The sequence below is a fragment of the Camelus ferus genome, chromosome 28 (genome assembly GCF_009834535.1).
Source record: "Camelus ferus isolate YT-003-E chromosome 28, BCGSAC_Cfer_1.0, whole genome shotgun sequence".
NCBI lineage: Eukaryota > Metazoa > Chordata > Mammalia > Artiodactyla > Camelidae > Camelus > Camelus ferus.
Genome location: NC_045723.1, coordinates 5,703,225 through 5,727,187, shown reverse-complemented (window position 1 = coordinate 5,727,187; position 23,963 = coordinate 5,703,225). Strand labels below are relative to the sequence as shown.

General features: G+C 53.4%; 1 protein-coding gene across 8 annotated transcripts in view; it reads right to left on the bottom strand.

The window, feature by feature from the left end:
• Window positions 1-22,193, bottom strand: part of PSD4 (pleckstrin and Sec7 domain containing 4) — a 35,019-nt gene extending 12,826 nt beyond the window's left edge. Inside the window, exons 1-5 of one of the 8 annotated variants that reach the window (XM_032469481.1) lie at window positions 8,517-8,763; window positions 6,715-6,780; window positions 2,991-3,089; window positions 1,302-2,374; window positions 101-226 (exon numbers count right to left, since the gene is read on the bottom strand). In XM_032469481.1, the coding sequence (XP_032325372.1) occupies window positions 101-226; window positions 1,302-2,264 (1,089 nt within the window). In that variant the 5' untranslated portion in view covers window positions 2,265-2,374; window positions 2,991-3,089; window positions 6,715-6,780; window positions 8,517-8,763. Of the gene's footprint in view, window positions 1-100; window positions 227-1,301; window positions 2,375-2,990; window positions 3,090-6,714; window positions 6,781-8,516; window positions 8,764-21,935 lie in introns of those variants that run through there. The other 7 variants (XM_032469487.1, XM_032469486.1, XM_032469482.1 and 4 more) reach the window with 7 other exon arrangements.
• Window positions 22,194-23,963: the final 1,770 nt, after the last annotated feature.

Sequence of the window (23,963 nt, the reverse complement as noted above, 5' to 3'; positions counted from 1 at the left end):
GGACCCACAACCTAGGGGTGCTGGGCCCCGGAAATCACCGGGTTTATGTTCTTCCTTTACAGATGGAGGAGATGAGGCCCAGAGAGGGGAAGTGACTTGCCCAAGGTTGCACAGGATGTATGGCGGGGCTGGAGGCAGATCCCACAGGTCCTGTTTCCCAGGTCAATGCTTTGTCCACACAGGATGCCACAGGTGGGGCAGGGTCATGACTGTCTCCCAGAGGAGTCTTCAGGAAGAAGAGGAGAAGAGAGAGCTTTGCCCCGAGGGAAACTGTTCCCAGAGCCTTTCCCACACCCCACCGAGCCTCCCTCCAAGGTGCGGCTCAGATGGCCCTGCCTTCTGCCGCACCCACCCAAGGAGAGGCTGTGTTAAAGGGAGGGCAACAGCCCCCAGGTGGTGGGCTGGGCTTTGTCATCCGGGATGGGATCAAACCTCAGCTCCAGGGACAGGGCTCCCCAGCTTCCCTCTGAGGACCCCAGGAGCCCTGGAGCAACCAGGCCCCAGGTGGCACCTCAAAGGACAGAGCCACGACCACCCCACATGGGGACCCCAGCCTGTGGGTGGAGGTGCCTGGACAGTGAGCAACTCCTCTGACCTCGGGGTCAGGTGAGAGCCGCGCTGGTCGCCAGCGCTTTCCCACTGTTCTCCGGGATGGGAGAGATGAGAAGGTTACAGCCCTGCTCTGCCAGCTTGAGTTTCCTTATCTCTTACGCAGAGGCCTCCCTGGGAAAAATGTGCTCACATAACTTGTCCCCATGACTTGTGCTGGCTGATATCAAGGACCTCAGCTGTTGTCCTAGGGGCCTGATCTAACGGCACTGGACGCGCGGAAAGATGGTGAGCTCAAAGTAACAAAATGCTGAAATCTCTCCCTAAAAGAGAAGACTCTTCAAGTAGGCATCCCCCATCGGGGCAGAGGCCGCTCCTGCAGGCTGACCCCTGCCCTGTTACAGTCGGGACTGTCCTAGAGGTGGGAGTGGAGAGGCTGAGACTGGCCCGGAACGCGCTGCACCCGGAGGAGCTGATGGTTCAAGTGTGTCCAGATGCAGCCCCTTGGAGCTGGCGAGAGGGAGACATTTGTACACTTAATTGTCATCACATTCAGTTGACATCATGGCATCTGTAAAATGTCCTCTAATTCTGAAGGCCATGACGGGCCTGTCTTTCTGCTATACGTCACTCCAGGATCCCCAAAGGCCTGAGCATCTGGAAAGAGTGTTCGGGGCCCACTGACCGCTGAGGAAGTCCTTCCCCCCGTGTTCCCAGGCGCGGCCTGGGGCTGTCCCAAGGGCTGGGCTTACCTCACTCTCCTCCTGGCTGGGAGGTGCTGTGGGAGGCCCTTCAGGGGTGGTGGACGCGTCCCCCACAGCCCAGGAGAAGGAGTGCGGTCTGTACGTGGGCACAGGGAACGGAGGCGTGGTGGGGCTGCTGGAATGCGCTGTGCCGTCCCCCAGATCAGGCTCCTGGCCCTGCTCCCACGGCATTCTGCCTCCTGGGAGGGGAGACTCCAGGGGCCCAGTCCTCACGTCTGCACAGAAGTCTGAGAACCCCCAGGAAAAATGAGCTTCAGAAGCACTGGTGTCCGAGCAAGGGCTCTCTAGGAAGACGGGGTTGTCAAAGAACACGCTCTCCTCCTCGGGCCCCCACTCCGGGGAGGAGTCAGGCACCCCCTCCCTTCGCCACCCCGGGTTCTGGGTCTCCACTTCGGGCCCGCTGCTGTCCTCCCCCGAGGCCTCGTCCACGTCTACAGGTAGGCTGGGGCGGAGACCCGAGTCCCGGTGGCCCGCTGCGCTGGGGAAAGTAGGGAGGTCCGTAGGGGCCGTGGGGAGGCAGCATCTCAGCTCAGCTCTGAGCCCTTCCGTCTTCTCCAGCTCCTCCTCCAGGTCCAGGACGCACATCTGGGCCTGCAGGATGCCCGCCCAGAACATCACCTGGGTGGACGTGCTCTGGCTCTGCCTGGGGCTCCCCAGAGGATGGCTGTCCCTGGGGGACCCGGGGGGTGCTGCCTTCTGCCCCGGTCCCCCCTGGGAAGAGCTGCTCCCCAGATGCATGCGTTCTGGGCTGGTGCCCCTGGGAGGACCATCTTGCCGTGTGAAATCAGGAGCATCAAAGGCCCAGGTCTGTTCCCCGCAAGGTTCAGGAGGATCCAGAAGGCCACGCGTTTCCCTCGGGTGCACTCCTGGGTGGGGCAGGTTGTCTCCCAGACAGATGTCGAGAAATTCCACAGGTTTGAGGTGTTCAGACAGTCTGTCGTCATCCATCATCCAAGAGCATAAACTCTGCCGGAGCCCCCAGAAGCATCCGCCTTCACAAGCCCATTGTGTGGATCAGAGGGAGCGCTGGCCAAGGGGGCGACTGGGACCCCACGTCTACCCTGGAAGTGCCCAGAGCGAATACAGGTTAGCCCTGGGCTGTCAGCCCCCAGAGGCACACATCTAGCAAGTTACTTGTGGTTTGGAGTGCCTGCCGCATCACATCTGTAGCCCTGGCCAAGAGATGCTGCCCTGCAGGGTGAGGGCTGTACTGTCCGCGCTGTGTGACGCACCACTGCAGCCTGCACCAGGGTGGCACCTGCCCCAGAGACACTCGTCTGTTGGCTGAAGGAGGTTTGAGCGGCTTAGCTGTAGAAGGTGAACTGAGCAAACCAGATCTTTCTCTTGGGAATCCGGACTAGAGAATGCTGAGGTTGGGGTGACTGGTAGCAGGAGCAAAGGGTAGAGGATGCCTCAAAACAGCATGAAAGCAGCGACAAACAAAAACCACACGTAGTGGGCAGGGAAATAGCTCAGTGGTAGAGCTTAACAGGCACAAAGTCCCGGGTTCAATCCTTAGTACCTCAGTTAAAACAAACAAACAAACATAACCACCTGCTCCCCTCCCCCCAGAATTTTTTGTTCAATGACACAAAGTATGTAGGAGCCAAAAAGACACAGACGAGAGGTGAGGGGAAGGGAGCGGACTCGAGGCAGAAGCAACTTCCCGGTACCCACCTCTCACCCACTTCAGGGCCCACCATTAGACACGCAGTGAGTGGGAATTCTCAGAGCTGGAAAAGCAAGGTTGGGTGGGGTCCTGCTCCTTAAGGTCACCTAGAAAGCAGAGCCAGACATTGTTCCTTCTTTCAGGAGGCGCCTGAGAGAAATGAGACAGGACCACTTGGAATTTCAGTTTCTTATTCTGCTTGAAAGCATCCTCGGAAAAGTCCCTCAAAATCAGAATCCCTTTCTGGGTTTTTACCTCTCCCCCTGTCCCAACCCACACATCCCTCACTTTGAGCAGGGTGAGAATCTGTAATTGCGGAACCAGGGCGGCAGGATTCTGAGGTCTTAGCCCCTGGAAAGGTCCCTGCCCAGCCCTTGGGGGCCCATCTACCACTGAGTTCTCAGTCGGCCTCCCCAGTAAACTGTGACTTCCCAAAATCGGGGCCATTTCTTACTTTTAATCTTGTGTTTGATGCTCTGGATCCAATTGCTCTGAATCCTTCTTCTCCTATGGGTCTCCCACTCTGTAAGCTCAGTCTCATTCGAAGCTCTTTCTCTCTAACCCACTCCCGTGACCCAGGTTACAGGCTGAGGACTCATACGCTTTGCTCCCTAAGACCTCGGCTGGCCCGAGTGGCAGTCCCTGGCTACCCTGCTCCCCCAAGCAGCTGTCCATTTCCTATCCTCCCCCCTGTCTGGGTGACAGCCTTGCTATTGTCCTGTCTCCAAAGGGGAAGGGACAAGTACACTTCAGGACCCATCGTCTATAATCAGGCAAACCCTCTGGATCCAAAGTAAGGTGGTGAGACCCCCCCCCCCAAAACAGCAGGCTTCTCAAGCAACCAGCCTTTAGTGCTCAGGAAACATGAGGAAAACAGCTCCGTTTAGGAGGTGGAGGGTGGCAGGGGGCCAGAGAAGCACCTGGTTTATAGGTACCTGAGCCCAGGGCACCCCCAGCTCCCTTCTCAGACCCCTTGTCCCCAGTCCCTGCTAAGACCTGGTCTACATGTGCCAGCTGGCTCCCCTGCTGAGACCCCTCATGCCTCCCCACATTGTATCTGCCGCCTCCCCACCTTAGGGGCCCATCTCCGTGGGCATCACAGCATTCTGCCCAAATGACATCAACTCCCCGCCTCTCAGTAGTCAATCACTTGACAAAAAAGCTCAAATACCAGTAACTGGAATGGGAAATGGTGGGCCGGGGCTGGCGGAAAGGGCATCCCACAATTTTTAATAAGACAGGATTCCCCCCCGTCACTCTTTGCAAGTATGTCCTTATAAATAAATACATCCATGAAATAAAGCAACCGTCCAGGTAAATGTTAACGACCATGAGGACTGGACTGGCCTTCCCAGGAGAAACTGAGTTTTCCTTGATAGATTCAGAGGGGAAAAAAAAAAAATAAATCAGAGACCAGAGAGAAGAGAGCAGATGTCTGGGACCTGAAGAGGCTGAAGGGCCAGAGGGCAGTGGGGTGGGGACTGGGGGTGGAGGGGAGGAAATGGGGACAGACAGACAGATCCACCACTTGGGGGAGGAGGGATGTGGGCTAGCTCGGGCAGGACTCGGAACCTGGCTGCTCTCCATCCCTCTCTCGCATTTCAGAGCATTTACTCCACTGCGTAATTGCTAGCATGTTAACCCACCCGGTTCTAGTTTGCCTCCCCTTCCCAGAACGTAAGCCCCGAGAAGGTTCTTTGTGCTCCTTGCTACGGCCGCCTCACTATGGCAACGCTGACTGCCGGTCACATTAGTGACTGATTGTGTTATACCCATTCCAGCCACCAAGTGCTGGGGCACATGCTTATCCTTCAGTTCAAGCGGTTAGAAACGAAGGTGAGTGTTGACTCCGGACCACCCAAGAGACACCTGGGGTTACAGAGCCTGGCGGGAGGTGCCCTGGCTCCAGGCAGGCAGGTCCACACGGGCAACGCACAACCTCTTGGTAGAGTTTCCACATTTGGTAAATAAATAATAGCGGACGCCCAATATTGGGGACATATTTATATTAAAAATCGACTCATTGTTTATCTGAAATTCTAATTTTGCGAGGCATTCAGTATCATAGCTGGCAACCCAACCCTGTGGAAACAGTGCACCCCTGCAGCGTGTGGTTCACCCCGCTCATGCTTTGCAGCCTTGAGACACGGGATTCCATTGCCCTCCGACCATCAAAGAAGCAAGGCTCAGAGAGCTTCAGAAACGTGCCTGGGTACCCCAGCTGGTGGCGGGGGCGGCTGGGGTCTGAGCCCAGGGCTGCGGCTCCCTGAAGTACCACTTTCTCTTCGCACCCGTAGATCAACTCCCTTGGGCGCTCATGGACTGAATGAAGCATGAATTTCCTCTGAAACTGAATTCTTCTCTTTCCTCCGCTATCCAGGGCAGGGCCTGCCCCACTCCAGAAATGTTTGTGAAAATCAAAGATGCAGGTTGGATGGGTGGGTGGGAGGGACGGATCCTCAGAAATCCCCCTCCTCAACAACCTTACTACCAGACTCGGGGGACTGAGGCTTTGAGAAGGAGATTTAGCATCATTATGGCCTTATGACCTCCTCCTGAGGGCCAGTCTGGCCATGAACCAATCATGCCTTCCTCCCTAAGGGCAGAGCTTTCCCAGAGTAGCTCCTGCCAGGCCAGCCCAGCCCCCAAAACGCCCACCTGGGTCCTGCCTCTGGGGCAGCGGCTGGACAGAAAGGAGGAGATTTCGGTACCTGTTCAGCCACCTGTCTGTGCTCTCCACCTGCAGAAGGGACGCTGGAATTGCGGGTTTGAGAAGTTTCTCGCCCTTTCTCTTTCTCTCTCTCTCCCTCCCCATCCTCCTCCCCCACACACCTCTCTCCTCTCCTCTTTCACTGCTCCTCCCTGAATGAAGAGACAGGATGACCTGAAGGGGGGGTTACTTCTTACGGCCACCAAGGCAGTCCCACCAGTCACCTGGGTGAGGGCGGCCTGACCGAGCAAGGGGTGGGAGGCCAGGGGTCAAGGGTGCAGACCCGCCTCTGTTTTTTGGAGGCAGAGGCGAGCCAGGCACTGGGGAGCAGAGTCCAGGTCTCATGCATCTAAAATTTTCCTAGTTTACTTTTTTTTTTCCCCACCCCTGGAGTTTTGTGAAATCTCCTCTGAAATCACTCTCAGGTATCCTCACCAGGACACAGGAGGGAGAACGCGCCTGCCACTGGCCTCTGAAGCGGGCTCTGCTACCTCTGAAACGAGCGACCCTTCGTTTTCCAAGGACCGGGATGGCTCAGGAAGCTTAAGGAAAAGTTCCGGGAGAAGGAGAATGGTTCTTTGGAATCTAAGAAAATGCTCAGAGCTCCAGAAGCCAGTGAGGGGAAGGAGCAGGCAGGAAGCTGAGATGGGGAGGAGGGAGGCGACGTTCCACGGGGTGACCCCCCCCCAGGGCTCCCTCTAGAGCAGTGACCACTGCAGGGGCTGAGTTCATGTCAGGACATGGGAGTTAAAGGACACAGAAACCAATGGCGGGGGACCAGGAGGACAGGTGTCCCTACCACCACCACCCACCCCACCTTGGGCTTCAAGGCAACGTCTTTTTGATCTTGGGGCAGGAAGGAGCCCAGATGGCACCCGGCTCATCCTTTCTAAGAGTGGGTTTGCTTTCCACCCGCCGCTTGGGCACACAGCCTGTAACCCTGAAGTGCCGGGAGACCAGGGGAGAGCCTGCCCCAGCGGACAGGTGACAGCGTGGGTGTCCTGCATTCAGTCCCCGCTCACCTGACACCTGGAGGCTCACAGACTAGACTCAGATCCTCTGGTCAAAACCCTCACCTGGTTCCTTGTCTGTGAAAGAAGGAAATAAGATGAAGAAAGCTGCACTGGAGATTTGTTACAAAATGGGAGGGGGTCCAAGTGCTAATCCAGGGCCCGGCCCTTGGTAGGTGCACAGAAAGACCATGTCCTGCTCAGACTAACTTTGCTGCTTTGCAGGTCCATTGTGAGAAGCCAAACAGATAAAAACAAACAACCCTCCGCAACAGGCAGCCTCAGCCCAGGGGGCACCCTCCGCCCCTCCAGAAGCCAGCCCTGAATCTCCATTCAGGAGTGTCCGTCTCTCTCCATCTCTCTCCTTTGAAGCTTTCAGAATCAGCAAGCACTGCTTCCTTTTGCCCTAGAAAAGCTTCCTTCCTGTGCAAAAAGCAATCTCCTCCAGGGACTCAGGAGGTGACCTGCCCGGCTCCTGCTAGGAATGTGGTCCCTGAAGGCAGGAGCTGAGGGTAGAGTCCTGGCCACCCATCCCATCTGGAGTTACAGAACAGATTCCCCCCCCCCCCCGCCACCTCCTAAATCTGAGGCCAGAGCACCCATGATACATGACTGGGGCCACCCCACATCCTGCCCACACGGAAGGAGCCTTCATGCAAATGTGCAGAGAGAGGAGAGACAGACACACACCAGTGGTGCTGAGAACCCTGAGGTGGGGTCAGCTGGGGCTCAGGCATGGAAGAATGGAGGGGGCAGAGGGGATGGTGGGGACAGAGGGGGTGGGGACAGAGAGGATTGTGGGTTAAAGAGCCAATGGGTCTTCACAGCAGCCACTGCCTGGGAAGGGGACAAAGAGGGCTCAGGGCCAGGCTGGGCCTGCCTCGCCCTTTCTTGGATCTCCTCCTTCCTCTAAAAAGAGTCCAGCAGCCCAAACTCTAACCCCTAGGCTGGGCGGTTCCTTGTCTGTAGAGGAGGGAGCACTGGGGTGGGGAAGCCCTGAAGCCCGGGGAGACAGCCCTCCTGGCTCAGGCTGCAGCCCTGGGGGTATTGGTTGTCAGCTGAAGACAGGTCGCCCTTCCCGGCCTTTCGGCAGAGGAGTGGGATCTTAGGCCCTAGGATGAGGGGGCGGGGGCTGAGGATAACAACTTCAACTAGGAGGCCTTACAGTGTCCCCAGCAGGGACGCCTTTGGGAGTGAGATGGTTCCTGATACCTACCAGGTCCACAGGCCTAAGCCACAGCTGCCTGGGGAAACCAGCAAGTCGGCCCCCTCCCCTTAACCCAGCCTCTCTGGGGGCGGGGGGCCTGAAGGCAACATGGGCTGGGAGCCCCGAGTCTGAGCTCCTATGGTGACCACACCCAAGGCTGCCCCCGCCCCAAAGCCCCAGCCCAAACGGCTTCCTTCTCTCCAGGGTCGAGGGGTCAAGGCTCACTTGGGCCTCTGGCCACACGAACCCCCACTGGGTGCCTGTCACAGCAGTCACCAGCAACCTGGGGGGCCACAGGAGGCTGAAGGAGGGTCTTCCTTGGTCCCCTCGCCCTTCACGACTGCAGCCCACCAGGGGCTCTGGGGGGGCTGGGGTAAGTGGGGGCCAGACTGGGAGGGGCAGGCTGAGGGAGGAGGGGGCCAGAGGGAAGGGAGGGAAAGGATGAGCAGGCAGCCCAAGGCCGGCTCGCGGCAGGTGCACACGCAGTAGGCCTACAGAGCCCTCCTCCCTGCCCCACCTGCCCCAGCAGGCGCCACAAGGGCCCACACATGACTCCGCATCCCTGGGCACCTTCCCTGCCCCCACCCCAGGCAGGCACCTTGCTCACCTCCGAAGGGCCCGGAGGGAAGGGATGAGCGGGCCCCGCTCCCCAGGAGCCGTCCTGCTGCTCGGTCGGTCGGTCAGGCCGCCCCGTGAGTGTGAGCGTGGCCGCTGGAGCTTCCGACTTCCGCTGCCTTCGCCACACTCGCCCTCCTGCTCCCCGTGGCCTCCAGGGGCTCCCCAGCTGCTCTGCACCTCACTTCCTGCCCCAGAGTCGAGAGCCCCGCTCCCAAGCCCAGCACCTCTGGCCCCCTGCCCCCTGCCCTGCTCCCAGGGCCCCCACCCTGGCTCAGCCCAGAGTCAAGGGCCAGGAAGACAGAAAGAGGAAGGTGCAGCCCCCGACTGTGAACACGCCCCACCCCTCCTCCCTGCGGTTCTGTCATCAGGTTCTCATCTCTGCCCGGCTCTTGGTTCCTCACAGGGCACCCGGGGGACTCGGGAGGGCCCTGGGGCTGGCAACTTTCCTTTTTCTGTCAATTTCTGAGTGGCTATGTCTCCTGGAGGTCATAACGGCACCCAATACAAGTGTCTTAAAGTGACGAAGTGTCCCCCAGTATCCCCTGAGTCACCCCTCTCACCAAATGATGAAGCATTAAGAGATCCATGAGGCAGGCTCAGAGAGGCTAAGCCACTGCCCAGGGTTGCACAGCTGAGAAATCACAGAGTTGTGGTTAGAACTCAGAGCATCTGACCACATGAACCAACCGTCATCTGTTTCCCACGGCTGAATTCCTGATGTATGTCCTTGGGATACAGGTCACAGGTTTCCACGAGTACGCGACGAGGCTTGGGGGGACCACACTCTGTACCATTCTCTTCTCCCTCCACACAATCTATTCTCCAGCCTTAGTGACCACCAGCTTCCCTGCTGAGGGTCTGAAGACCCCCAACCCACCCCGAGCTCCTGCCCAGGGGACTCCTTCATTCCAAGTCCTATCATCAAAGGGTCTCAGACCCAGGCCAGCCTGGCCCACAATGTAGAGGGCATGGCTCCCGCTGGAGCCTTCCTGCAGCTGCACCCCAGCCCCAACACACACACACACGAACAGAAGGCGTGGAGTCCAGTGGGATGTGCTTACCAGGCCTTTCTCCATCACGCTCGGGGCACCCAGGAGCCTGGGATTCTCTGCCTCCCAGACCCACCAGGCCTCATCCTCCACCCCACCCCTGCCCCCTGGGGACACTGCATCACGATTCTGTGCAGCCCTAAACCTGGGGGGAACATCTGACCACTGAACCAATGGTCATGGGCCACGTCCATGGGGCGGATAGGGACTGGACCTGGGGGCCGGCCGCCCTCTACACCCACGGGCAGCACCAAGCCACTGTGGGGAAGAAAACAAGAAGGGGCTGAAAGGCTGGGGGTGGGCCCTGCCACACGCCACCTTCAGCGGAGGCCAAGAATCCTAATTCACAGCTGGACCTCCAGGTCGTCATTAAGATGGGAGGCAGGAGAAGACGACACACTTCATACATAACAGTTCATCAGCTGCAGAGTTTTAATATTGACACATCCGAACACCTCTCAGTGGGGCGCTCCACTGTTCGCTTTCTGGGGCTGGTAAAAGCCAGGGGCAGGCTTCTGTCAAAGTCAGTGCAACGCACGCCTGGTTTATGACCTCCCATGAGCTGCTCCTCCCCCTGTATTGGGGATTTTACAACACTGTGCCCAGCCAGGGAAGCCAGAAACCTCAAGCCACCTCGGCCTAAACGCAAACCCTCGCTCGGGCATCCGGGGTGTCTGGAATGTGGCCACAGCTCAACCGGCACCAACTCCGTGCCGTCCCAATGCAAGAAGCTGCTGACCATCAGGAATAAAGCCCAGGAACCCTGTCCTCAGGATCTTCCAATGTAGTGACAGACAAAAACTGAGCAAGGAGGTAATCAGTGTGTGATCATACACTTTGATGATGCTGAGGAGAGAGGGCTTGGGGAGAGAGGAAAGGGAGCATTGGGGGCAGCTCACTGAGATCGGAGGCCAGGGGCACCGCATCCCCGCGAAGAGGAGCCAGCACACAATGAGTGTGGGGTGGGCATTACAGGCAAGTGTAACTTTTTGCCTGAGACTGGAAAGGTCTCTGTGAGTCAAGGGAACAGAAAGCCAGCCAGTGTGGCCGGTGCAGCCAGCCTAGGGGAGGGTGGGAGAAGAGGGTAGGGCTGGATGCCACGGGGTCCCCGGGGGTAAGCCAGGGTGCTGGGTAAGCAGGGAAGTGACAGGTGTATTTACTTTTATTTATTTATTTATTTCTGTATAGAGTCTCCAGAGTTGAGGGCTCAGTGAGACAGGGAGACCAGGCAGGGGCTGGGTGACAGTCTAGAGGAGGCGGGATGGTGGCTTGGAGGGGGTGGAAATGGCAGAGAAGGGGAGACAGAGGGCATGGGACCACTATCTGGGATGCTTGGTCGAACTGCTACCTAAGTAGACATGAGATGCAAAGATGAGAGTCAAGGGCAGTTCCTAGATTTCTGGCATGAGCAACTTGGGTGGGTGGTCATGGTATTTGCTGAAATGGGAGAGAACTGGGGAGATGGGGCTTAGTGGAGAACACCAGGAGTTTCACTTTTTAAATGTTAGGTCTGAGGTATCTGTGAGATACCCCAGCAGGCCTAGCCTGCACCTGGAGCTGACAGGAGGGGCTGGGCCGCAGAAATGAGCTCGAGTGTGACCAGCAGGAAGGTGGCCCGTGCTGGGGGCTGGCGGAGCCTCCCCATGAGAAGCCTGCAGAGGTGAGAGAGAAGGGGCGGCCAAGGAGCGAGAGAAACACTGCGAGGGTGTGTTGTCACCGAGACAAGAGAGGAGATAGGTAACTTCAGGAGGAAGTGGTCAGCTGTGTCAAACGCTACTGGAGAGTGTCTGTGCAAAGTGACCACTGAATGTGGCCACACGGAGGTTCTGGACAAGCCGGGGGTGGAGGCCGGCGCCACGAGGTGAGGACTGATTAGGAGCTGAGGACAGGGGTCTGCCCCCTCCACACCTGTATGAGTCTCCATCCTCCCTGACTGTGAACTTCTCCCTCAACCGCTACCCAGCTTGTGCCGCAGAGGGCCTGGCTCGTAAATGCTCCACAACCATGTGATGAAGAAATGGGTCAAAGCCACTCATCTCCCTTCCCTTGTTCACATCAGAAATACCATGGGAAGTGGAATCTGCCTCTCCCCTCTCCTTCCAGGCAACCGGTCCTGTGTGTTTGGTTTGTGCGTCTAGGGGGACCTGGGGGTATGGCTAGGGAGTGGGTCCTGCTTTCAGCAAACTCTAAGAAGAGACTCCCAGACTCCTGCACTCACCACCTTTGTCCCAACTCCTAGAACTTTCACCTCCTCCCCAAGATTGATGACCCAGGAGCAAAACTGGATGGAATACCCACAGGCAAGGAGGGCCTCCAGCTCACAGGGTGAGAGGCTGCCACGTGGACAGAGAAACTGGCTTCTGCCCCAGAGGCCCTGTCGGGCGGTGAGCCTTGATCCTCCCACTCCCGGGGGGGTCTCTGCCCAGCACCCCCGCCCCCAGGGCCCAGCGTACAGACATGCAGCCTCCTGACATGACCACAGCCTGAGGGCAGACAGCCTTGCCAAGCAGCCCCTTCCTGCCTCCCTGGAGGTGGCGACTTCCTGTTTGCCCACAGAGGAAGCCACTGAGCACAGGTGGGGAGGCGGCTTTGCACACACAGCGCTGACTGCGAAGTGGAGCCCACCTTCCAGGAAGGGAGCTCTGGGGAGTTCAGTGCACAGTCCACCCTCCTCAGAGGCAGAGGGAGGCAGCAGAGGAAGGGAATGGGCTCCTGACTTAGAAGTCCCTTTCATGGAGAGCCCCTTGCTGCTGAAGCTCGCCAGGCCCTTTCCAAGCAGCATCTCCAAGCTCTCGAGTCTGGGGTTGGGGTGGGGGTGTTAATTATCCTCATGCTACAGAGCAGAGGAAGAGACTGAGGGTCAGAGCAGTCACTCAGTCTGGGCTCGAACCCAGGACCACAGCACCAAACGCACCCTGTGTGGTACCCCGTCACCATCTGCCCGCTGCTGACTTGAAAGAGCGAGACTTCTTTCCAAGCAAGCAGGGCTGCTGACACCCGGCCTGAGCTCACTTCTACGATACGAAGCTTATGAAAACCCCTGTGCTGATGGAGCCCATTACCGTCCTTCTGGGGGTACCAGCTACCAGGTAGGGTGAGCGCCAAGGCCAGAAGCACCTCAACGGACCCCCATGTCCCTGACCTTGTCTCCCTGAAGGGTTTCTCCCTTAGGGAGGCCTGGGCGTCAGGCAGTCCCATGATCTTTCCTCCAGAAAATACCTGATTCCCTCCCAGCTCTCCTTCCCCCACCATCCTGGGCCCTCAGGGAGGACAGACAGGAGGACCTGCTTCCCTAAACATTCCTCTGCCGGGTTAGATGGTGACAGTCCCGCTGGCCAAATGGACTGTGGGCTCCCTGGGGATCAGAGCAGAGAGCCGGGAGATAGGGCCAGGATGAGGGCTTCCAGGGACTGAGCCCGTGGCAGGGGTCCCCAGTGCTCCTCCCTAATGCCTGTGGGCTCAGACTGGGAGGGAGAGGACTCCCAGAGGCCGCGCAATGAGAAAAGGGGGGATGGTCCAGCGGAAACACCATCACCAACCTCCCAACACATACGGGGCACCAACGCTGCCCTTGTTTTCCTGGGGGAGGACAGGAAGTCATTATTATGAAAGTGAATGACAAGCTTCTGTCTCTTAGACTTGGTTGCCCAATCCCGTGGTGGGTACAGTAACCAGAGGAGATGTCCCTAATCGGCCGGTGGACAGATGCCCAGGCCACTGCTCCCTGGCCCTCCTTTTTCTTGGCACCAAAGTCTGGCCCCGGCTGCTCTCTTCCCAGGCTCCCCGGCGGGGCTGCCCCCCAGCGTCGCCCTGTGTTTTCAGATGAGCATTTTCCCTGAAGTCATTTGTCCTGGGTCTGTCCTTCTCAGGTAAGCAGTGAGCAGGGCTCTACAGTTATTCACCTCCATCCCCGAGCCCCTTGGCACCCAGAACATGCTGTCAAACATCTGTTGAAGTGCACATGCATTAAGATGTTTATAAAAGCAAAAAATGCTCCCAACCTCAACAGCCATAATCCAGAACCAGATAAATTATGGTATGGCCATAGAGCCATATGGTGAACATTTAATGATCTTGTTTTTGAAGCATATTTAATGAAGTGTGAAGATTCTTATGGTATACTCTTAAGTAAGAAAATCCATTATATATTCAGTATGGGCTCAATTTTTTAAAAATTCGTGTCCTCAAAAAACTAAAAATGGACTTACCCTATGATCCAGCAATCCCACTCCTGGGCATATATCTGAAGGGAACTCTAATTCAAAAAGATACATGCACCCCAATATTCATAGCAGCACTATTTACAATAGCCAAGACATGGCAGCAATCTAAATGTCCATCAACACATGACTGGATAAAGAAGTTGTGATATATTTCTACAATGGAATACTACTCAGCCATAAAAAAGAATAAAATAATGCTATTTGCAGCAACATGGATGGAGATCATCATTCTAAGTGAAGTAAGCCAAAAAGAGAAAGAAAAATACCATATGGTATCACTCATATGTGGAATCTAAAAAAAGAAAAAAAGAGGACACTCATGAACTCATCTACAAAACAGAAACAGACTTGCAGACATAGTAAACAATTTTATGGTTACTAGGGGAAAGGGGTGGGAAGGGATAAATTTGGGAGTTTGAGATTTGCAAATATTAGCCACTGTATATAAAAATAGATTTAAAAAAACACAAATTTCTTCTGTATAGCACAGGGAACTATATTCAATATCTTATGATAACCTTTAATGAAAATGAATATACATATATATATGCATGCTTGGGACAGTATGTGTATACCAGAAATTGATACATTGTAACTGACTATACTTCAATTAAAAAAAATCTGTTTGTGTATTTAGGCCATTAAATACCAAAACATTGGTTGACAGTGGCTATCAGTGGGTGGTAACAATACACATGATTTTAAATTCTGGCTTTTTTTTGGTATGTACCTACTTTTCAAAAATAAGTATGTGTTTGTCATCAGCAGAAAGAAAGGTACTAAAAAATTAAACTTGTTGAATTAAATATTGATTGAATTTCTCTGCTCACTTTAAAGACCGGGCAGCTCTTTGCCAACCCCCATCCCCCTATTGCCAGTGGAGGCTGAGAACCAGTGTGGGACAGAGGAGGGGCTGGAGGGGCTGCACAGGTGTTCACTGTTTCTGACCCATCACTACTGCTGCCTCTCAACGGGCTGCCAGCGTCACCTCCCAGAAGTTGGTGGAGGGACTTATTCAGTGCCCCAGAACCAACACGAAGTTTATTTTAAAAAGAAGACATTTGAATAATGAAATAATGCCATTTGCAGCAACATGGATGGACCTAGAGATTATCATACTAAGTGAAGTAAGTCAGAGAAAGACAAATATCCTATGATATCACTTATATGAGGAAGCTAAAAAAGATACAAATTTTATTTACAAACCAGAAATAGTCTCACAGACACAGAAAACAAACTATGGTTTACCAAAGTGGTCAAGGGGGGGAATAAATTAGGAGTTTGGGATTAACACAAATACACTACTACACACTACTATAAACGAGATAAACAAGGACCTACTGTGTAACACAGGGAACTATATTCAATTTTTGGTAATAAGCTATAATCACTTTGTTGTACACTTGAAACTAACATTGTAAATTAACTACACTTCAATAAAAAAAATTTAAAAATAAATAAATAAAGATGTAGATATTTGAGATTCCACAGATGCAGCAAGAAGCCTTCTCAGAGCGTCCATTATCTGACTAAAAGCAGCAACTACTGAGAAATAAGGCTGCTGCCATAAATTCCTTCTGCAGGGCAGATCTACTCCCAGAAGGGAGAACTCAATAAAACCTACCCCAAAGCCCTTCCTTAAGAGAGATTTACGGCCCAGAAGGAGACTGAAAAAACACTCCTACCTGTAGAGGCAAACATGGCTGGGTCTCTCATTTCTCATTTGTTCTAAAACCCCGTTTGTCTTTCCAAAAGAAACCTATTTGCTCTTCCCATCGATGTCTCTTTCTCCCTTTCCCTTTCCCCTACTCAGTTAGGCAGATAAGGCTTTAACTTTAACCAGGTAACAAGCCAGCCACTTCTTTGACTGGCTCCCACATGCATGCCAATAAAGCTTTTTCTACTGCTACACAGGTGTCAGTTTAATTCGCAGGCACGAGGGATGGAATCTTAGAGGGTAGGGGAAAACTTTTTTCCCTCTCCTACATAGCACAGATCACCTCCTCCATGAATCCACTCTTCTAAAGCTGTGTTTGCCTAAGCAGGCATATGGTACACATAATAAACATTTTTGATAGTTAAGCATTTATTTGAATACTCATAAAAATAATATAAGTCATATATTTAAATATGCATAAAAATATAATAACATTTACAGCAAACCCATGATTTTATAAATGTTATTGGTTAGGAACATGCTAAAGTAAATAGTGCCTACTTTATGTTTTGGTTTGTTTTTTTTTTTCAAATTGTGTGCATTCAAGAAAAAATATTAAATAAAATATACCTCTTATGTCAAAAATCATGACAAGCTATGGAAATGAGTAGACACTTTGTACAGCTGAATCCAACCTTTAAGACATTTACTCTTTTGGAGGAAGATCTGAGGGTCTTCCTTATAACACTGATTAGCCTTGATCAGTCAGTAACTGACAAGCAGGATGTTGTCAGGTGTACGATGGGCAGGAAGCAAGGTGTTATGTAAAAGAGAGAACAGGTACGCTCTCACAATATGAAGGAGGAAGACAAAACCAAAGCAAGGCATCTCCTAGGGCTACCCGGAGGGTCCGTGTTACCTGGAGTTGCCCAGAAGCTGACCTTGCCCATAGCAACAAAGCCTGGGGCTCCCCGTGCCAGCCCGAGTCCATCATCTCTATCACAGTTGCCTGCAGGAATAGAGGGGGCAGCCTGGCTTGGCAGCTTCCAGGGGAACAACACTGGGGCCCTGGGGAGAGAGCCCACACACCTGTACCTCCTGAGGCCTTTTTCCTCCTGTCTGCCTTGGCCCTTCCAGGCATCCTCTAAGGGTGCACTGAAAGACGCCGGGAAGGCAGGGACCCCTCCTTAAATGTCCTTGTTTATAAGGACCCCTGCCGCATCCCTGCCCAGGTTTCCATGCTGAGAGGACACCTTTCTGAGGTTGGAGCCAGCAAAGGGCAGAGAGTTCAGAAGTGCATCCGTGCCTCCTTGCTGGTCCGGCCTGTCCATCCACTTCTCCCTGCAAGCCTGCCCCAGGCTTTGTCCCATCTGGGCCTCTTCGGTCCTGAACGCTCTCCCATGATGATCTCGCCCACTCCCAGAGGTTCATCTCCTACCTGCTCGCCAAAGGTTCACAAACCCTCCCCAGTCCTAACTGCCAATGGGAATCCTCTAGCCAGGTGGGCAGGACTTCAGAATAGCAGCACACCCAATAACCTGTCCACGTGCCCCTGAGCACGCCTCCCCATCCTTTGCCCAGGCCTGCCCTCCTGGGTCCTGTGTGTGGCAACACATCTGCCCCGTGCCCCAAGTTAGCAAGCTTGACACCAGCCTCGACCCCTCATGCCTCCAGTGCCCAGCCCTGCTGGTCCTCCCTCCCCCACAGCCCCACTGGTCCTCTCATACCTGGAGAACCCCAGGGACCTCCTGCCTCTCAGGTCCACATCCACATCCACCCCAGTTCTCCTCCAGGAGCTCTCTCCTGCCCTTGAAAACCCTTCCTGAATGGCCACCCCCACACACACACCCCACTACCTCTCTCCATTTCCTTTAAGAAAAGCCCAACACTGGCATTCGAGGCCCCAGCCTCTCCTAGGACCATACCCCTCAACTGTGAACCGTGACCCCAGCAGGTTATGGGGCTTCCCTGAATATTCCTGGAAATTTCACACATTGGTGTGTCCTCATGCTGTGCTCTTGGTCGGCTCTGTTCCCTTCCCCCTCCCCCTTTCCACCTATCCAATCCTCCTCGCCCTCCAAGACTTTCCCGCACCAGGCCATTTCTCCAAACAAGCTTTCTAGACCAAGCCAATAAGAATCAATGTTTAGGACAATTCCATTATCCCGACTATGGAACTCGGGGCAGAAACAACAAACCAAGCGTCCAGACAGCAGCCAGATAAATCTTCTTAAAAAACAGCATCAGATTTAAAAGTAAGATCATGATTTGTAGTGCAGTACAACCTATGGAGGTTTAAAATACGTGCATGTATAAATCAACATCATATATTTCTCTAAAATACGTCCAGATCCCAGGATACACTTATCATAAATATACCAGAGTAGCCGCTGCTCACAAAGGCAGGGAAGATGGTGAGAGGCAGTCAGTGTGACCAGAGATGAGGGATGAAGAGGAAGTCATAATAAGACCCCTTATAATTCAATAATAACAAGACAAAAACCCCAATTTAAACCATAGGCCAAGGACGTGCCCAGCCCACAGAAAAAGACAGAGAGCTTAAAACATACTTGACACTCCTAACACCACTCACTATAAAGAAATACCTATTAAAACGAAATTGCGATTCCATTTTTCTGACTGTCAAATCCGCAAGAACAAACAGTTGATAACGCCGAGCTGGTGTGGTCCGTGGGGAAGCGAGCAGTCCCGGAAGTAGCAAGTCAGACCCTGGCTTTGGAAAGCAATCCAGCAGCATCCGTCAAAATCTAAAGTACACAGAGCTTTTCCATCAGTAATTACACATTTATGAATTTCTCCTGCTGGAACAGTCACAGAAGTGAGCAAAGACGTAGGTACAAGTATCCTTAATAGAAACAAACAAAAATGGGGAAAACAATTTGGAAGACCAAAATGGATAAATAATAGATAAATGTGGTATATCTATTCAACGAGATGTCACATATTTATGTTAAAAAAGGATGAAGAACATCTATATGTCCTGAATCAGAATAAGTATATTGAGTAAAAAAAAAAAAAAGGTACCAGGTACAGACCTGACCATTCTTACTATTTGTGTAAAAAGAAAGAAAGAAAAGAAAAAGTATAATATATACAAGCTCATTTATAAATAGAACATATGCCTGCAAGAATTCTCAGTTGCCTCTGAAGACAAGAACTGGGAATCCAAGGACAGGAGGAGGGAGATTTCTCACCGTATACTTTAAGAGCTGTTTGAATTAATGTTTGCAAAAAGGTTTTTAACACAGGCAAGTAGTACCTTTCAAAATATTTTTAAAGAGTTTTTAAGCCATGCAAATATTATCTTAAAAAGAAGAAAAGAGGTGGAATGCAGCCATTACCCCTGCTGTCTTCTTTCTAAATAACCCCTGCCGTCGGACACCCAGGAGACTGTCTCCCCTGCAGACAAATACCCTTTCAGCCAAAACCTTTCTCTCTCTCCTTCAGAGCACTTGGCTCAAAACTACACCACTTGATTGCAAATCCGGATTCTTCACTTATTAGCTGTGTAAAAGTGGGCAACTTTCTTACTCTTGCTGAGCCTCAGTTTTCCCATCTGTGAAACGGGGCCGTATATACCTCCAGGCGTGCTGGGAGGGGGACCTGTGTTTGCACATCAGGTGCTCACAGGAGAGCCTGGCATAGAGTTCATGCACAATAGCCTCTTTTTCTTTTAAGCCAACTAACAAGATGATTCTTTTAAGAAGGAAAGACGATTTGCATTTTCCTAGAAGGCAACTGTTTCCCTCCCCATATCCAGTTTCCAGTCTTTACTGATTTAGAAAAAGCAAGATCTGCCTCCCACTTCAGCTCTCTTTGTGTGGGCCCATGAGGTTTTGATGGATGCTGGGCATAAGAAAAGCAAGTGATACCTTTCCCGCCAAGAGATACACTCTCCATCTCTGGGGATCACTTATTCCCCTGCAAGTGTAAGCCACCAAGCCTGATCTGAGCGGAGCATCACCTGCCTTCGTGGATGCCTCCGGTCAGCAGGCTGAGCTCCCCACCCCACCCCCACCTCTACCAATGAGAGCCTCTGAGAGATGCCAGAGCCACAATGGCCGCCTTCCGGTTCCTCCAGCACGTTCAGCAACACCCAGCCTGCTCCTGCCTCCTTCATGTCTCAGGGCCTTTGCACTTGCTGTTTCCTCTGCTTGGCATGTTCTTCCCCCAGATAATCACATTCCTATGTCTTGTCTACTCAAATGCCATCTGAGGAAGCCAGCCTGTCCCGGCCACCCTAATGCACCCGGCAGCCCCCATCACCTCCGAACCCCTTCTGCTGCTTTGCTTTTGTTCACAGCGTGTATCTGACACGACGTTGAAACTGCTGTTATTGTTTTTTGTCCTTTTCACTCCACCAGAAAACAAGCTTGATGAGGGGAAAGGCTGTCTTGTTCACAGCACCCAGAACAGCACCTAACATACCGGCCCTCTGTAAGTATTTGTTGAACAAATGAACAAGTAAGCGAGTGAAGGCACATCTTCCGGGGGAGCTTAAAATCTCCGTCTTACATCTAAGCCTGTCACCAAGAAGGACACTCTCAGGACTCCAGACAGGGCTCCTCGCCACATGGATCCCTTGTGGGAAGCCCCTAAACCCCTCCTCACAGTCACAGAGGACATTCCATCCTGTGCCCTCAGAGTTCTAGGGCCTGAAGATGGTACCATTTTCCCACCCCATTTAAAAAGCCTGCGATGAGGCAGAATGCCTTCTTGAAGTGAGTCCACAGGGCCCTCGGACATCTTTCAAAGGAAGGTTTTATCGGGAGGCTGGAAGGATAATCAAGATGCCACCTGAGAGTTCTGTCCCCCCTCCCTACCCAACTAATTGTCCAGCCCACCAGAAACAAGAACAAGTTACAGCATGGTGCCTCTGAGCGCATCCCTGTGGTTTACAAGGGGAAAGGACAGGATGGCTGAAAAAGCACTGCTGGCAGCCTCCGGAGCAAACACACCACGGCCAAGCAGGAGGGACTGGAGTCCAAGAGATCCTCTTAAAAATCACTGGAATGAATATTACTATGTCTCCTCCACCGGCAGCTCCAGTACTGAAAGACAACGGCCCCGTGGAGCCAGGAGCCCCGCATTCAAAGCTCAGCTCTGCCTGTTGCCTGGGACCATTTATTAACATGCCAGGGGCTTGCTTCCTCATCTATACACTAGGGATCATGCAGTGGTGAAAATGAATTGATTAAAAGACGCGAACGCATTTGTTTTTTCAAAAAAAATAAATAAATAATTCTGCTTGCTACCATTTCTAGCTAAGGGTCAATTTCTCTTATTTGTTTCACGGTCACGCCCATCATCACCTTGTTTTGCTTTGCTTGGGTTTTTGGTTTTTTTTTAACAGCACTTATCACTCTCTGAAATAATGTGATTCATTTGCTTAAATGCTTATTTTCTGTCTCCCACAACTCTTGTGAATGACAGCACTTGTATTCCCAGCGCCTCCATGCTTAAGTAGTTGGCACTCAGTTAATATATGTTGAATGAATGAATGAATAAACGAACGGACGAACGACTCTTCAGACCCCCCTCACATAAAGGAAACATCGTGTCTGGAAGAAAAGAATGACTCACTCAGCACTCTGCTGTCTCAGCCCGACCTTTGCGTGTTTCTTATGTAGAAAAGCTCACAGACATCCAATTAGTTGCTAATTACATTCAATTAGCTCTGGACCCGGGGAAGGACTGGGATAATGAGGTTCAAGGGCAGGGGGGACCCCCGAGCTGCCCAGGCCTTCACGTTCATGCTGCCCACCTGACCTACACATGCAGGCCGTGGGCACAGGGGTCTGGGTGAATGCACTGAGCAGAGCACACCTTGCAGCCTGGGGAGAAAGCTGGTGAAGGGCTCACAGCCCTGGCACCACTCTCGTACAGAAAGAAGAAACTAAACTCAGTGCTAGGGCCAGCAAGAACCCTAGGCGGGATGTGAGTGTGTCACCTGAGCAGACACTGTTTACCTTCTTAGGAATCTCTGATGCTTTCTGACCAGACACACCCAGAAGGGCCAAGGAGAGGGGCCAGCATCCAAGGGCATGGGGCATGGGAAACAGCTGAGTTCTCCTCCATCCCAGGGGACTCCTGGCCGGCAGCCCGCCAGGTTCCCACCAAGCAGAGAGGAGGCCCTGGCCAGGCCACTGAGGCACAGGACAACCGGGAGGTAAGGAGTAGGGCCTCAGTGTGGCCCAGCTCTGATGCTGGATGGTTCTGAGGGCTCCCACTGCTCTGCCGCCGGGCCTGGAGCCCCTAGACGCACCCAGCCCAGCTGGAGAGGCCTGCGGGGCCACCGCATCCCAGGCCGGGCTGACTCTCCAGGTGGGGCACAGCCCAGCGTCCCCCTGTTGTCCCTGTGCCCGCCCTCCCCCAATGAGGTTGAACTGAGGACCCCCCGCCTCGCCGTCGCCCCTCCCGCAGCCTCTTCCCGCTCTCCTGGCTGCGCAGGTGCTCACCGGCTTCGAGCCACCCGTGCGGCACACAGTCCCCATCGAGGGCGGCGGAGGCCCAACGTGTCCTTACCCACGTCCCTCCGGGCTGCTGCTCCGGCCGCCCGCCCGTCCGGGCGCCCCATGGCCCGGAGCCCAGGCGCGGGCGGGGGGCAGCGGGGGATGCGGGGCGGCGGCTGCGCGGGGCGGGGATGGGTGGGGGGCCGGGCCGGTCCAGCTTCGGCGCTGGGCTCCCGGGAGGGCCCGGTTTCCGGCGGGGAGAGAGAGAGAGAGAGAGAGAGGGAGGGAGGGAGGGCGGGCGGCCCCGAGCGGGGCGGGGCGGGCGAAGCGGTCCGACTGGTCTGACTGCGGTGGCGGCGCGGGGCCGGGCGCTCACTCCCCGCACCCCAGCACCCCCGCGCCCCACGCTCCCCCGCACTCTCCGCACCCCCCACGCCGCACCGGCCGGGCTGCCGCGCCCCGAGCCCTCTCCCGGCTTCCTTCCCCTGCCAGCCCCGGCCAGCCCCAGACGTGCGCACGCCCCGGGCCGGGTTAACCGAGTCCCTCCAAACTCATTCTTCGCTGTTCCTTTCGCGGGCTCAAGAAAAAAGAAAAATTGCACTCTTTGAGCTCAGAATCTCAGCTGTTGACAGACGGTGGCTGGTTTGGGGATCGGTGGATTGAAGGCAAATAACTGTGTCCGGAAACGTGAATATGTTTGAGCACACACACCCTCAGACCGAGAGGTACTGGCAAGAAGCTTTTATTTTTCAATGTCCACTTGATGCCACTATCTGGGATCTATTTCTGTAACCGTGTAAGGCACCGCATGTGAAAATCCGAGTTAAGTGATTCCACATTTCTAGTAGAGCCAGTGGGAACGTGGGGAAGCCCTTCTCAATTCGATGCTGCGGGTCCTCTACAAACACAGCAGCAGCTGATAATTAATTTATGAGTGTTATCGATGCATCAGGCAATAGCTATCTACCTGTCTTAATACTTAATCCTCACAACCGCCCTCTAAAGTAGGAAGTTTTCCATATAATGAGGAAACCGAGGCACAGAGAGGTTAAGTAATCTGACCAAGGCTGCACAGTCAGGAGCCAGAGGCCATGCTCTCCATCACCAGGCAACGCTGCTGCTTTGTCTTTTCTGGATGGGCCCCTGAGGCCCCTGATGCTAAGTCAGCGATCCTCTAACTTATTCATGATTCACTTGTTAACTGTACAGACATGTATTGTGCGCCTACTGTTTGTATGCCAGGCACTGACAGGGCACTGTGAGATATAGAGCAGAATCAAATGCTCTGAAAGTTATAAGTGGTGTAATGTCAACTGGTGATGGGAGGTGAGGGGTCGATCCCTGAGGGGAAAAATCCTGGAAAGGAGGGAGCCACAAGGGGGAGAGGGGCAGCATCTGCATGCAGACCACCCTCGAATCCTTGGCTGACCCCTAAATGAACACACATGGGGCAAGAATCCACGTGACCCGAAGGACAGAAATAGCTGAGCAGAGATTAGAGCAGATAGTTGCCTGCTGCTGGGGAACTTGGAGTCAAGTCCTGCCATCTTAGAGGGGCTTGGTAAACACTTTGGACTGTCCACTGAGACCCCAAATGGCCACACTTAAGGAGTAAAGACTGCATCCCAAGATTAAGGTATAGACCCCAGGATTGGGGACAAACCAAAAGAAATCCATCTGAAATCTCAAACCAAGCCTCCACAAAACCAAGGTGAGCTTCCAGTCATTTAACTTCCCGCTAGAACAAAATGTGACACTCTTCAGAGGAAAATAAGAGAATCCAGAGCATCTACAACGTGTCATTCACAATGTCTACCGCATAACAACAACAACAACAACAAAAAGTAGACATTCAAAGACACAGACTGTGAACTTCGATCAAGAGGAGAAAAAAAAACAATTAAAATATACCCACTAAAAGGCAAAGAATTGCTAACTAAGGGAAAACTGTTTCCCTGTACACTTTCAATACTTCTGACACCAACTGTGTGGGTTTTCCCTTCATATGAAGCAATTCTCCAACTCTTCAGACAC